The sequence below is a fragment of the Sminthopsis crassicaudata genome, chromosome 3 (genome assembly GCF_048593235.1).
Source record: "Sminthopsis crassicaudata isolate SCR6 chromosome 3, ASM4859323v1, whole genome shotgun sequence".
Taxonomy (NCBI): Eukaryota; Metazoa; Chordata; class Mammalia; order Dasyuromorphia; family Dasyuridae; genus Sminthopsis; species Sminthopsis crassicaudata.
The window spans coordinates 580,230,702-580,246,939 of record NC_133619.1 but is presented as its reverse complement, the minus strand read 5'-3'; the positions used below and the strand labels follow the sequence as shown (position 1 = coordinate 580,246,939).

General features: G+C 35.7%; 1 protein-coding gene across 3 annotated transcripts in view; it reads right to left on the bottom strand.

Moving 5' to 3' along the window:
* STIM1 (stromal interaction molecule 1) overlaps window positions 1-16,238 on the bottom strand; it is a 222,357-nt gene that overhangs the window by 117,538 nt on the left and 88,581 nt on the right. For all 3 annotated transcript variants that reach the window (XM_074304975.1, XM_074304971.1, XM_074304976.1), the window contains one exon: window positions 2,386-2,516. In XM_074304975.1, coding sequence (XP_074161076.1) covers window positions 2,386-2,516 — 131 coding nt within the window. The remainder of the gene's footprint in view (window positions 1-2,385; window positions 2,517-16,238) is intronic.

The following is a 16,238-nucleotide window of genomic DNA, read 5'->3' as shown; positions in this document are numbered from 1 at the left end:
AGTTTTTGTGAGTCCTTTGGGCCTCAGAGATCAATGTCCTGACACCTGGACATAACCTGATTAGGCTCCCCACCTGACTGCCTACCTGGCCTCCCATTATGCCCAGATAGGACTTCTACAACGTAATCCATCATGGCCAGTAGGAACAGGCCACTAGATAATATTTGAAAGTACTGTGGACAGAGTTGGAAAGAATGAAATAATTTGGGCTTTAAGGCATATTTCCAGTCTTCTTTATTAGCAAGATAGAACCTCAGATTTAAAGAGCTGTGATGAAAGAAGTACTCTACTACAATTTTGATGTGATTATAGACTGGTGCAAATGTAGGATTTTATCTCAAAGACATAATATAAAAAGAGAGAGATTTGTATTCTGTAATAGCAAAAAAATTATGAACAACATATATTCACAACAGTTAGAAAACTGCCAGATAAATTATGGTATATTATTGTAATAGAATACTATGGTGCTGTTTAAAAAAAAAAAATGTGAAGCACACAAGGAAATACATAAAGAAATACATGAAGTGTCACAAAGTGAAATCAGCAGACCAGAACTATATTCATACCAGCTACAACGAGAAGAGGAAGAGGAGGAAGAAAAAAGGAAAGAATAAGAAGCTAGGGATATCAGGACATCACATACAACAGGAAGGAGACACAGAACAAAAGCAATTTCTTTGCTTGTTTGTTCATTCATTTAGTTCTACCTTGTTAAGCTCAACAACATTTACACAAGATCATATCCACTCCTTGCATATTTGATTATTTGTTTTTTGTTTTTTGTTTTGGCAGCTATTAAGTTTATAACAAAACATTTTTCTGAAGCATTCCAGTGATAAAAGATGAATAATACCTATATTAAGACAGTCACTGTCAGATTGTTCTTACAAGTCTTTCCTTATAATGAAGCAGAATTCACCTTCCTGAGTCAGCAGAAAATAGTGGAGAAAGCATTGGATTGAAAGTCAGAAGATCATGAAATTGTAACCTGCATCAGGTCAACAATGTCTAAATTTTCTCTCTCTCCCAACTCTGCAGACAAAAGATATTTAGTAAATATTTACTTAATAAATATTTGAATAAATGATTCAGTTTAAATTCCAGCTCTGTTATTTATTATATGTATAACCTTAGGCAAGTCAATTCTTTATCAGAAAGTGTGGTACAGTGAAAAGGGTGCTGAATTTGTAGTCAGAGGACCTGGGTTCAAAATCCTCTATCACTACCTGCTTAGACAAGTTCTTTAACATATCCTAGAGGCCTCAGTTTCCTTATCTGTAAAATGAAGAGGTTGGACTAAATAATATCTAAGACCCATTCTTGATCACTATTAATCTTTGTTAGCTATGATCTATCTCCTTACTTCCACACACCTAGTTCTTCCCTTTGGAGCCACACAGAACAAGTGTGTCCTTGGTACAGCCTTTCAGTTCTCAGAAATTACCCATCATAACCCATTCTACAAGTATTCCTCAATTTAAGGGTTTCTCACATTTGTACATGTTCAGTTCATGAATCAGTCTCAGATTCCAGTCTCCTCATTTTGACTAAGGAATAGAAATGTAACAACAGAAACTAGTATTCTGTTTACTATCCTCCGATTGCTCACTCATGTATGGGCTTAAAACACATGCAGATTAGAACTTTATGTTAATGAAAGTTAAGTTGAGTGGGAACACCATTAAAGAAATTATTTGCAGGAGGCTTTCCTCCTTAAATTCTCAGAATTCTGCCTTAAAGGCTGTACTATTCATTATTCATAAATTCCTATTACATTATCCCTTAATTTTTCAAGTGTAACAGTTTTGTCTCTCTAATAAAATGATATGGTCCTTTCAATTCTTAGAGCTGCTAGTTCTGTTCCTCCCCAGGTAACCTTGCTTGGTGAATGAGCTCTGCTTAATGAATAAATTCAAACTAACTAAACTTAGGATGACAAATATATAGCTAATATTTGTTCACTGACTTTCTCAGAGAGGTCAGTGGCTCTGGGAAAAAGTGGTCAAGATTCAGTGATTTGAAGTAGCCCAATAATGAATAGTATAGCCAGCACAACGGATTAACCAAAAGAGACATCAATACTGGGCTACAGAGAAACCATGCTCAGGGGTAGCAACTATCAAGCCCTCATCAACTTCCCAGGCCCACCCAGTGCTGAGCTCCTAGTGAGAACTCACAGAGCTATATGTCATCATAACACCCAGACACTCTAGGCAGGAGCAGCCTGGCCACTTCCCAGGAGCTATTCTGCCCCTTCTCTATCTTAAGAACTACGCCTCACCCACTAGGTGAAGGCAAAGGCAAAGGAAGGAAGCTGGAAGGAAGAAGAGTGCGAGCAAGGCGACATGACGCAGGAGAACAGGCAGGGTGGGGATTTATCACCTCATCACTCTCCTCCACATCCACGTTCCCGTTGGCATCATCATCCATTTGCTTGTGGATGTTTCGGACTGCCTCAAAGCTGAGCTGCTCATCCTCATTGTGGCACAAGGGCTTGTCAATCCTGCAGAATTCTGTCAGAAGGAAAGAAAGAGGCCATGGTCATACCCACACGAACCAAAAGCAGGATGCAGACCTCTCTAGACTATTTACTACAACAGCAAAGGACTCATTCCTCACAACTCCCACAGCATTTTCTGTCACTGGCTTGCAGATTTTAAAAGAACAAATCCAACTGGTACATGAATGAGAATCTTCTTCACGCTATCTCTAATGAGCTGTCATACATTTTCTACTTGACTACTTCCAATGATTACCAGCTCTTCAGAACAGCCCATTCTGTCTTACCCACAAAACACTTGACACCAACCAATTCAATGGACAGAGTTCTAGACCTGGAGTCAGGAAGACTTCTTTTTCTCAGTTCAAATCAGCCTTAGACATATACTAGCTGAGTGTCTCTGAAAAAGTCATTTCTTTGCCTTAGTTTATTTTCTCTGTAAAATAAGCTGGAGAAAGAAATGGCAAACTACACCAATATCTTTGCCAAGAAAACCCTCAAAAGCGTCATGAAGAGTTGGATATAACTGAAAAACAATTTAACAATAGTTTTATCTCATCATTGGGCCTCTAAGCCCCTCAAAGACTAAGACCATATCTAATTTTTAAAATCTCTCCCATTGCACAGCAGAGCCCAAGACTGGGCACAGTGCTAAAACTTAACCCCTATCTCTTATTCTGAACTAGGCCAGGTTCCTCCCAAACTATGAGAAGGAAAAATGTTGGAGGCAAAGCATAGGAAAAGTCTTCTTCAGCAACAGCAATTTTTTCATCTATTAAAAATCTGTCAAGGGTACTTTGGACCTATCTTCTATATGCTTCTACAATTCTAATTAATTTTGTTGTTATATATCTGTCTTATCTTCAAACTAGATTACAAATTTCTTAAAAATAGGAACTGTCTCACAAACTCAAACTTTGTAAAATAGATGTTGGTTGAATTGTTGGTGATATCTAAGAATTCAATTAAATAGGAGGAAAAATGCCTTTGAAACTCTATCTATCTTGGGAAGTTTGCTCCTATTATATAGCTAGGTCATAAATGAGTTCAAGTTCACTGATCTTCAATTCACATATAGCACTTCATAATTTCCAAAAAAATTCTTACACATTATTTCATTCTTACAGCAACCCTTTAAGCAACTATTCATTTGTAATTTGTAATCTGTTCTATAGAGAAGGAACCTGATACCTGCACAGCAGGAAGATTTATCCAAGGCTACTATTTCTATTTTAGTACATTTGAGATTTGACTGCAGATGACCTGATTCTGAGATTTTTGTATTTTTCTGCTACACACTTTTCCAACAAACTTCCATCCTGACTACTGGAATGATATAACCATGAGTTTCAGTGTCAGGTACTGAGTCTTATACACTTTGCATACTGATTAAGGAGGAAAATGGGTATTAGATGATGTCTTAATATTAGCTTGATTAAAAATAATCTCAGCAATGGTGAGAAGAGAATTCCAGGGCATGAAGCACAGGAGACATATCAAAGATATACCTATACAAGATTATAACTGCTTAGGGACACACTTTTTAAATTTTTAGTGTGAGCATTTACCCTTGAATATTAGCAAACTCTAAATCTGGGTTTGATTAGTGTTTTATTAATTATCTAGATTTAAGATGAAGAAACTACAAATAATGCAGAGATTATATTTATAAATGTGTTATAGGCATATTTTTCTCCCCAGAGAACTGGTTAACTTGTTTTTATTTGCCAATATACACCCTTGCCCATGTTTCAGCTTTACTGCTAATTTCATTGTGTAACTCTAAACAAGTCTCTTTCCTTCATGAGAAAGAAAAAAAAAAAAAAAAAAAAAGGAAAGGGAGTGAGTCATTTCCATCTCTGAATTTAGGGTAACTCCTTGAGTCTGGTATCAAGTGGCCAGTTTCCATCTGGCTTATTTCTGTAAGCACATGTACTAGTGAGAATTATCAGAGAAGCAGGGCCTTCCTTCTGTTCCCTCTGGTTCAAAGAAGTCAGAAGAATGGGTTTTAGTAATGAGTGAGCTAAATGCAAAGTATCTACAGTAAAAATGCCAGAGATAATGGATTAGAGGTAAATAATAAGACATCCATTTTTAAATATTGTCAATTTGAGAATCTGCCTTGACTCATTGAATCCTCTATGGAAGAGCTTTTATTTGAAGGAAAGGCAAATGAATTATGAGGGAGGAGAAAGTGGGTGATGAGTGGCACACAAAAAAAGAAAATTATCAATAAAACATTAAAAATATGAAGAAGGAAGTTTAGAAGGAGATGCAAATGAATGGGACAGGGTTTTTTTGTTGTTTTGTTTTTTTACTACTGTCTTATATATACATTTCAAAAACCAAAGTATAATATAATATTATAATTATACTATAATAGTATAATAATAAACTACTAATTTCATATACAATCTTTATTTTCTGTACTTTGCATTTCTTAAGTTTGTATTTAAAAAAATAAAGGTAGTAGTCAGTTTTCTGAGTAACACATCAAATAAAATTATGATGCCTGAGACATGGGTTCTCTATGCTCAACCTCTAAGTTACTTCATGTACAATACATTTACAAATGATTTGCAGGCACACTTTTCTCCCCAGAGAACTAGTTGTTAAATATTTGCATCCCCCAATGGTACATCACCTGGAGCAAATTCAAACAAGATAGTCTTCCTGGTATTCTTGGGATTCAACTCAATAAACTTTTAACTAAAGTACTTGTGTGCCTGTGCTGGGAAAACAAAGATGAAAAGTGATACTGCATGGATGCAAATTTCAAGCAAAGTACAATGTGATAGGGGGAAAAAACGGAGAGATCAGCAAAGTGTTATGAGAACTATAAGGAAAAGATAATTTTTAATGCAGGGTGGAGGGAAACAGGGATGAGATAAAAGAAAGCTTCATGAAGAAAGTAGCATCTAAACTAAACCTTAAAGGAGTATAGATAAAAATAAGGAAGGAATGCCTTCTAAGTAAGAAAATGATATGCTTGATTTGATGGAGGCAAGAAATGACAGAATGAGATGGAGAATAGTCAATAGACTAGTTATACTGGAATGCAGTGCATAGACAACAGTAGAAAATAAGGCTGGAATGAATTGGAGAATTCCAAAGTTGGAAGGGTCTTCAGGAGCACTTCTTATGCCAAATTTGTGCCTGAGCAGGAAATCAATTCCAATAAGGGATCATCTAACTCCCATTTGAAAGTTATGTTGAACCCTGACTGATATCAGATTATGATGTGTGTCTTTGAGCAAGGGAGTCACATGGTCAGACATGCCCAGGAAGAATTTCTTACTCCTCTAGGAAGCCATTCTGAACTTATCTAGTCTACAATGAATGACCCTCTAGAGAACTCAAGATTGGTTTTACAGCCAGCCCCATACAATTAATCAATAAAATATCCTAAAGCAATTTCACATCTACCTTTTACTTCATATACTGGCCTTTGAGCTAATGCAAGAAAATTTTCATTTCTAATCACCCTAGGTATGCAAATAATACATGCTACAGTTTGGGCATGAAGGCCCAATCGATAATAACAGATTAATCAGCATTAATCTGATTCACTGCTGACTTACAGGACTCAGTCTGAAATAGATGAACAAGTTCACTGACAAAAAAAGCTGTCAAATGGGGAATTCATTCATTTATTCCAGAAGTATTAAGTGCTGACTGCATCAACTGCTATGGACACAAAAGATAAAAACTAAAAAAGGGTTTCTACCTCAAGATTTTTTATGTTTTACTAAGATATGTAAGGCCCTATAAAGTATAATATAGATACTATTATATACAGAAAAACAAATGTATAAAGTTAAATTAAAGTAAAGTTATTTCAAGACAAGTAAAACACTGACAACTGCTAGGAACAGGAAAGGCCTTTTAGGAAGTGGAATCTTAGCTCTGAGCCAGATCTGGAGAAAAAGAGGGAGTGCATGAAGTGAGGCATAGCTTGTGCAAAGGCACCAAAAAAAAGGGAGATAAAATGCTAAGTTTGAGAAAGAGCAAAAAATCCATTCTGACTAAAATATCAATCATATGAAGGAGTAAGGTGAATTAAGTCTAGAAATTGGTTGTAACCAGTCATAAAGGAGTTTAAATGCCAAGTTTAGGGGAGTTTTGTATTTTATCTTAGATGTGAAAGGGAACAGGGGAAGGAAAAAAAAAAGGTAAGTAACAGAATATATTAGTGTAATCCATCTTCATCATAGCATCCTTTATGACTGGTTCCAACCTCCTCTAAAGGATCCATGAAAAGTAATCAGTTAGTCTTCTCTTGAAACAAAAATCTTCATGGAAGGGGACCGCATCAAAGGTCATTCCAAGGTTATATAGTCCTATTTGTTAGGAAACCTAAGAACCATAGGGAATCAAATTTATTCAACCAAATTAACAATTTACTCTGGGTTAGTGATCAATTAGGGTTTTTTGCAAGGCTGAAACAAGTAAAATTTATCCCAAATTATATCCCTCAAGAAAAGCTGGGCAAACATTTGGGGGTCTCCTAATTCCTAGGAGCCTCCTACATACACATACTTCTTCTATTTGCCCAAGGGAGTGCCAGAAGCAACAGACTGGGGAGCAGCTTTGTTGGTATTATCTGCATTTCTGTGCTAAAAACGAAGCTCAAAAAACAAAGCTACCATCATCAGAATTATCATCAAATCCCTCAATCAAATGGGCTCACACATGAGTACTAAAAAGTCTATCTTTTTCCTAGGACTTTTAGTTTCTAGTTGGCATTAAGCCAACTGCCAGGAAAGTTCTTAGGCAGGGTAGTGAGCACACTTTGGTGTCTAAAAACCCAGTTCTTTCTACTTACTAGCTATGAATTACTGGACAACTTACTTTGCTTCTCTGCACCTCAGTTTTCTCATCTTTAAAATTTAAAATTAATCAGACCTCATCTCCAATTTTCAATTCTGATTCTAGTATTTGAACATTCTGATTCATGCCATCAGGAGACAGGCAAGACAACACAGTGATTGATGGCAAGGGTGGTAATGAGCCCTTGGCAGGCACCTGGGGCAGCCAAAAGCAGATATGGGGAATGATTGAGACAAAGTGAGGGGCTTAGAGCAGTGAGTGAAAAAGCAGTCACTTAAAGAAGGGGTGGGAGGAAGGGAGAGAAGCAATTAACAGGCGGCCTTGAAGCCTATTATTAGCAAATTAGTTTAAATCTTAAATGACACATTGCACTGGGAGTTTGGAGACCAGAGTCCTAGACCCAACTCTCACACTAACTCTCTGTATGACCTTGACAATAACAACTATTAACTACCATTTATACCACTTGTGGTTTACAAAACTAGGCTCTGTCCTAGACCTCTTCTTTTCTCCCTCTGTATTATATCATTTGGTGATCTCATCAATTCCCTGGGGATTCAATTATCAGCTCTAAGCAGATGATGTGAGATCTGTTTGTCTAGTCTTTACCTCTCTCCTGACCTTCAGGCTCACAACTCTGCCTTTTCAACATCCCATACTGAGCTCATCATTTTCCTTCTTCCCAATCCAAATCCTTCTTTTTTCTTAATTTCCTAATTCTCTCTCCTCACTACTCCTTATATTTAATTAGTAAATCTAATCTAAATAAATCATGTCGTCTTAAAATCAACCATATACATCATACTCCCTTCTCTCCTCAGCCATTGCATCCATCCTGGTACAGACCCTCATTGACTCCTCAGAACTACTACAATGTCCTGCTGGGGGCAGGGTTCTACCTGCCTCAAGCCTCCACTCACTTCAGTCTATCCTCTTCTCAGCTATCAAACTGATCTTCCTAAAGAATATACCTAACCATGTCACCCCACCCTACCCTGAATCTATTCCAGTGACTCCTGATTGCTTCCAAAATCAAATATAAAATCATATTTAAAACCCTCAATAACTTGATCACTTCCTACCTTTCCTATCTTCTTATACCTTAGGGTCACTGCCCTCTTAGGTCTTTCTTTCTCACACAAGACATTCCATTTCCTGATTCCAAGCACTTTCCACTAACTTTGAAAATAAGAATCCTCTCTAAAAGATCCACGACAAGAAGTCACTTAGCCTATTCTTCAAATGAAAGCCTCCATGAAAGAACACATCAAAGTCCATTCCATAGTTAGAATTAATCTATTTTAACTGACAGCATGACTGACCAAAGGACTTTACATATATTTTCTCATTTGATTCTTCTAACAACAATAACAATACAGATATTTTATATGTTACAAATGAAAAAGCAGAAAAAGCAGAAAAAAGAAGTGAAGTGATTTACCCAGATCGTAAGTGGCATTGCTAGGATCTGAAGCCAGGTCTTTAACTCCAAATTTAGTGCTCCTTCCTCCCTCTAGGCTTCCTTCTCCTACTATAAAGTACAGGAGTATACTACCGGATTCCTAAATCTTTATACATATACATATGCAAATAAAGATTCTCACATACAAACACCCCTTCTGTCTAAGTATATATTCATGTATATGTATATCTATGTATATAAGTATACTCACACGAAGTCAGAAAGAATGAGTTTGAATACATTTTCAGAAACTAATTACCTACATGATCATGGGAAAATCCATTGACCTCAGAGTCTCAATTTTCTCATCTATAAAAATGAGGATAATAAAAGCACCTATTTCATAGGGTTGCTGTGAGAATCAAATGAGATAATGTGTAAAGTGCTTTGCAAACTTAAAAGTGCCACATAAATATGATTCATTCTTATTATATATTTAATTTAATTTAAGATCCTTTCCATGTCTGACATTTTAAATCCACAACATGAACCTTGCTGGCCCTCTTGACAGGAAATTTGGGGAGGAGGGAAGAAAGATAACATTTTTTTTGAGTTGCTATTATGGCCAGGCTTAGTTAAAGCACTTTACAAGTATCTCATCTGAATTTACTAACATGGAACTATAATAACCTCACTATTGCCTCTCTAGAAAACCTTAGAAAAAGCTGTGAAAAAATTAGAAAAAAACTTTTAGTTTGTTTTTTTAAAACTTACTTTATCAAATCAAACACTGGCCCATCCACAATATTGCAAGACCTCTGTGTACATACAAAAGTCGATGTAGATGAATTGATGCTTAATGAAGCAATCCAAACCAAGAAAATACATTGTACACAGCAATACCAAGATTGTGTGATCAACTATGATAGAGCTTCTCAAGAATCCAATTATCCAAGGCAATTTCTTTTTTTTTCCTTTTTTTTTTTTTCCTGAGGCTGGGGTTAAGTGACTTGCCCAGGGTCACACAGCTAGGAAGTGTTAAGTGTCTGAGACCACATTTGAACTCGGGTCCTCCTGAATTCAAGGCTGGTACTCTGTCCACTGCGCCACCTAGCTGCCCCCTATCCAAGGCAATTTCAATAAACTTTGGATACAAAATTTCATCTGCATCCAGAAAGAGAATTATGGATACTGAATGCAGATCAAAGCATATTGTTTTCACCTTTTTCTTCTGTTTTTTTCTCTCAAGGTTTTTCTCTTTTGTTCTGATTTTCCTCACCTAACATGACTCATTTGGAAATATATAAAAAATGAATGTGTGTGTGTATGTGTGTGTATATATATATATATATATATATATATATATATATATATATATATATGTATATATATATATATATATATATATATGTATGTATGTATATGTATATATATGTATATATATATATATGTATATATATGTATGTATGTATATGTATATATATGTATATATATATGTATATATATATGTATGTATGTATATAAAACCTAAAAAATAATTTTTTAAAAAGTAGATATAGGTAATATCTACATTTATATTTAGCATTTAAAATATCCAAGACTTCTATATGTACTAAGTCATGTGGAAAAATACAAAAAACATAATCTTACCTTTTAAGTTACACCTGAAATCCATAATGAAAAGATAATTAGCATCATAAAGCAGCAAGTAATGATAAATGCCAAATGGATTACAATGAATTCTCTGGAAGGTCAGAGAAGAGGAGGTCAGCATTTGACCATGTCACCACCTCCCCAATCAATAACTGTAGTGTCCTCCTATCACCTACAGATCCAGTATAAAATCCTCTGTATGTGCTTCAAATCACTTCATAACCTAGCCTTCACCTCTACCATTCCAGTCTTCTTTCATTCTTTGCCCCACAATACACTTCCAATATGCAAACCTGTAACAAGGACTTCCTTGCTATCCTTCAAACAAGAAGCTCCCTCCAAATCTCCTCTCCTAACTTTCATCAAACCCCAAATAAAATCTCACTTTCTACAAGAAGCTTTTCCTAATCCCCCTTAATTACAGTGCCTTCCATGTAACAATTATTTCCTACTTATCTTTTATATAGCTTTTATGTACATAGTTGTTTACATATTGGTTTCTTCAATAAACTGTGAGCTTCTTGGGAGCAGAGTATCTTTTGCCTTGCTTGAAATCTCCACTGCTTTCAGTAAGCATTTAATGTTTACTGCTTGACTGATGGCATAGGCTAGGACAATTAGGGAAAGTTTCTTAGAAAACACAAGATCTGAGTTGAGCAGAGAAATTAATTCAAAAAGGTGGCAAAGAGGGGAAGGACATTTTTAGCTAAGGAGAAATACTGACTACTCCCGGATAATTAAGGTGGAGATATGCCAAAGACTGCTACAGCACAACACCTAACCAATTGAGAGTCTCCTACACAATGGTGAAAAGATCAGTAGACTGGGAAGTTGCTGCACCTTGGGCTTGAATCCCGGTGTCCATATATTTACTGGCTGTATGGGAAGTTGGTGCACCTTAGGCTTGAATCCCGGTGTCCATATATTTACTGGCTGTATGAATTGAAACAAGTCACAATCTTCATGAAAATAAATGTATTAGTCTGGTGCCCCTTGAGCTTGTGTTAATTATCTAAAATAGGGTTGTGATGAGAAAAAATACTTTGTAAACCCTAAAGTGTTAAAGAAATGAATTACTAGTTTTACATCAGGTTACTCAATATCTATAGACTAAATGAATATGTCTAAATAAATTAGAGATACATTTCCTGCAGTTTGCCCTTTTCTACTGGCACAGTTAAGGTGTTCATTTAGAGAACTTCCTGAATCCTGGGGTAAAGAGCAACTGGCTGGCCCTGGGATTGGGAAATTTAGAAACCCAAAGCCTGAATCAAATGTCCTTGCTGCCAGCATGCTCCTGGCACAGGCCTCAAAGAGCAGCAAGGGGCAACTCTTGAGAAGTAGCCTATTAGCAAGAATGTTCTCAGAACAGCACGTCCCCATTTCACCACAGGGCACAGGTCCTTCATAACCTAGAGCTCGGCTTAGCTCTCTGCAGGGGAACAAGAATTTAGGGAAACTTGAAATATCTTCTTACCAAGTAGAATCATGACAAATAACCTCTCTAGCATATGAGCTCTGAGACATCACTTTCAACTGGATTAGTCATTAACCAAATTCATTCTACCAACATTTAATGAGTAGAATATACCTCCAAATTTCATTTTTTAGTGTTAGGGATTCAAAGACAATATGTACATAGACCCCTGATCAAAGACTGGCAATGTAATAAGGGGAAGAAAAGATTTGTACACAAACAATTATTATAGACGAGAGTAATAAGTGCAAAGGGGAAGTTTACAAAATCTCTAAGAAATGGGGTAGAGTGGAGGAAGACATCATCTGAGTCAAAAAGAAAAAGATAAAGGGAAATAGATCAAGAGTTCTATCTCTTCTTGGCATCCTAAGCCAAAGTTATAAAGACAGAAGAAGTCTGAAATGAGGAAAATTGTTCTTGATAAAAGAATTGTGCTGATTTTTTCCCTCTTTTTTTTTTTTGTCTTTAAAAACATCCTTTGTTATATAGCAGAGGTCCTCAAACTATGGCCCGCGGGGCCACATGAGGCCCACTGAAGACGTTTATGCTGCCCAGCCGGGTTATGGCAAAATCAGACTAGAAGTGACATTTGACCTAAGCTTCCATTAGCAACGCACACTTCCAGCACTGGCTGAGGAGACAGTGTCTGGCCCTCCAACACTCTCAGGGAGAGTGAACTGGCCCCCTATTTAAAAAGTTTAAGGACCACTGTTATATAGGGTGTTATATAGGGTTGGAGAGAGAAGAATATTGGGGAAAAACCATGTTATCTTTTTTTAAAAATCAATAAAAACGTATTTTATTAGCTTTTTAATTTTTCCAAATACATACAAAGATAGTTTTCAACACTCAGCTTTGCAAAACCTTGTGTTCCAAATTTTTCTATAATAAAAACTTATTTTTAAAAAAAAATGAACAAGAATAGAAAATAGTTCAGTTTGGCTGGAACACAGACATGCACATATGTGTGATATCAAATAAGGCAGGCCTTCTTAAACTTTTTCCATTTGTGATCCCTTTTTGCCCAAAAAAATTTTATGTGACCCCAGCTGTATATAAAAAATGGGTGTCATCTCTGGGGTAATAATCTCTGAGGTGTTACAGAGAACTGTATTAAATCCTAGTTCTAAAATCAGTTCCAACAAGAGAACCTTAAAGCTAGTGTCAACAAGCTTCCATAAAAGCTAGCAGGCTTTGAAGCCATGGTCAAACTTGAATCTCTCCATCTTTGTGCAAAGGTTAATCAGCTTCTATCAGTGGTTTCTTAGCACCGTTTCTAGAAGCCAATGTGATACAATGTGAATAGTGGATTATGGAATCAAATAACCTGGATTCAAATCCTTACTCTGTTTAATATTATTTTGGAGACCTTAAGTAAGTTACTCACATATTGGCTGAGTAAGTTATGATATGTGAATGTTATAGGATATTATTATTCTATAAGAAATGATCAGCAGGAAGATTTCAGAAAGGCCTGAAGAGATATGAACTGATGCTGAATGAAGTAAGTAGAATCAAGAGAACATTGTATACAGAAACAAGATTATGTGATGATCAAATGAAAAGGGCCAAGTGCAATCACAACAATGAGGTGATTCAAGGCAATTCCAGTAGACATGTGATGAAAAGAGCCATCCACATTCAGAGAGAGAACTACGGAAACTGAAATGTGGATCAAAGCACAGTATTTTCACCTTTTTTGTTGTTGTTTGATTGTTTTTTCTTTATCATGGTTTTTTTCTTTTGCTTTTTGATATGATTTTTCTTGTGCAGCATGAAGAATATGGAAATGTTTAGAAATGCACATGTTTAACCTATATTGGATTGCTTGCTGGCTAAAGGAGGAAGTAGAGAGGGAAGAAATGAAAAAAAAAAAAAAAATGGAACACAACATTTCAAAAAAGGTGAATGTTAAACTATCTTTGAGTGCATTTGGAAAATTAAAAACTATCAAAAATAAAAATAAGTTCTAAAAAAGTTTTTTTAAACTAAAAAAAAAAAAAAAAAGGATCAAGTGCCCACTATATGCCAAATGTTATAGATACATGTAAAAAGAAATGATTTCTTCTCACAAGAAGCTAACATTCTTATAAGGATGAAAATTCCAAAAAGTTGAGGAAGAACATTTCAGAAATTGGGATAAGCCTGTCCAAAGGCATGGAGACAGGAGATGGAATGTCAACAAGAGAACACCATGTGTGTTAGTTTGGCAAATGACTATTCCTCTTTCCATTAAGTGGCATTCTCATCTATCTCATACAGAGCCAGTTGTACTGGTAGGGCACAGCAGTCAATGGAAACCCACTAGTACCAACACACCTAGGGCTTTTTAATTTCTAGAACTGAAGTACCTGCCCTTTGCTATAGGAAGAAGAGCAAGTGGAAGGAGATGGTTCTAAAACATGAAGTACATGTTGAGATGTTGTTTGAAGAAAAACTGATTCAAAGATTTGAGATATGTTCAATTCTGTACAACAAACATTTACAAAAACCTATTATGTATAATATGATACTGAAAAATAAGTTCAAAGAAGTTGAAACATTTATCCAAATTAGAAAATGACTAAGAGATGTTAAACAAAAGAGCAAGGAATAGGGATTACTTTTACTTAAAAGACTCAGGAACTAACACTGTGGAAATGGTGGCACTTAAAGTGGGCTTTGAAGGAAGTGAATAGAACAAGAGGAAATTGAGGAACAAAGTATAAAATAAGACCAACAAAGAAGTCTGAAGTCATATATAGAGAGCTTTGAACGCCAGACTAAAAGTAATTTTTTTTGCCCCCAACAAGATAGAAGGGAAAAGAGAATAATTGGGTTTTGGAGTCAAAGGATCTAGCTTTGAAACTTGGCTCCAATACCTATATAATCTTGAACCAGTCACAGACTCTCTGGCTTTCGGTTTGCTCAAATCTAAAACAAAAGTAAGAAGGTTAGTCTAGATCCCAGCTTCTCAAACTGTGAATCAAGGAGTCATAAACAGAAAAAGTTGAAGAAACCCTGTTAATCTGTTAAGGTTCAGGACACATAGAATGAACAAATTCCAGTCACCTTCATCTGTAATTCTAACTAGTCTTTTTTTTTTTCTTTTTTGTGGCCAATAATACTTCTTATAGTCTGTGTATGTCTTATACATTCTTATAATCATAAAACATTAGACTTAAAAGGAACCTTACAGATTTATCTCAGTGTTTTCAATAAGTATGTTCCAGTTACTATGGAATTGTGGAACCTTATACTAGGGTTATTATGGAACTCTAGTATAAATAAGGGTTACATAAGAAAAGCTGTTGTCAGTATTCTTTGACTCTAAAATATTAGGTAGTTAGTCATATATATATGATGCAAAAAGGAGATCCTTAGGTCAACCTCCTCATTTTTTAAAATTTTTTATTAATTTTTATAATTATAACATTTTTGACAGTACTAAGAACCCTAACCCTAACCCTAACCCTAACCCTTTGTTCTGAATTTTTCCCCTCCTTCCCTCCACCCCCTCCCCTAGATGGCAGGCATTCCCATACATATTAAATATGTTATAGTATATCCTAGGTACAATATATATGTGCAGAACCAAATTTTGTTGTTGTTGTTGTTGCAAAGGAAGAATTGTACTTGGACCCCTCATTTTAAAAATGAAAAACTATAGCCAAAAAAAGGGAAATAACTTTTTCAAAGTCACACAACTAAGAGACAACAGAAATAATATTTAAGGCCACCCTCTGACTCCTAAATAAGCATTCTTCCCTTATATATTCTATATTTATCAGAAACATTTATGGTATTTGATCAAAATTTTTAAGTAGTTGAATGGGTTCAATTTTTTGTATTTTGCCTTCAAATTACCCTAACCTTTTATCTTAAGGAATTTCAGCCCCTTAATCATAAATCAGACCAGTATTTTATGGGTTCTCTGGAGTTTTAAGGGAAATGTTGCTCTGCCAAATCCCTACATTATACAGATGAGGAAATTAAGATACAGAAAGTCTTTCCCCAAGGTCAGGCAATAAGTAAGAGATAATAATCAAGTATAGGTTTTGTGATTAACTACATATTGTTTACTGGGTTTGCCAACTATTTCCTACCAGATTTGCAATTTGCCCAAAATCACATAACTAATGAGTAGAAGCTTCTCTGAACCTCTTCTATAGAACACGGACAAAGAACTATGAATAAGGTATCTGGTCAATTTTAAATTACTACAGAGGGTAGCTAGGTGGTATAGGAAAGGCAGCACCAGTCTTGGAGTCAGGAAGACACAATTCAAATCTTACTTTAGACACTCACTATCTGTGTGATCTTAGACAAGTCATTTTTTTGCCTCAGTTCTTCATCTGTAAAATGAACTAAATGAGAAAAATGGCAAACCACTC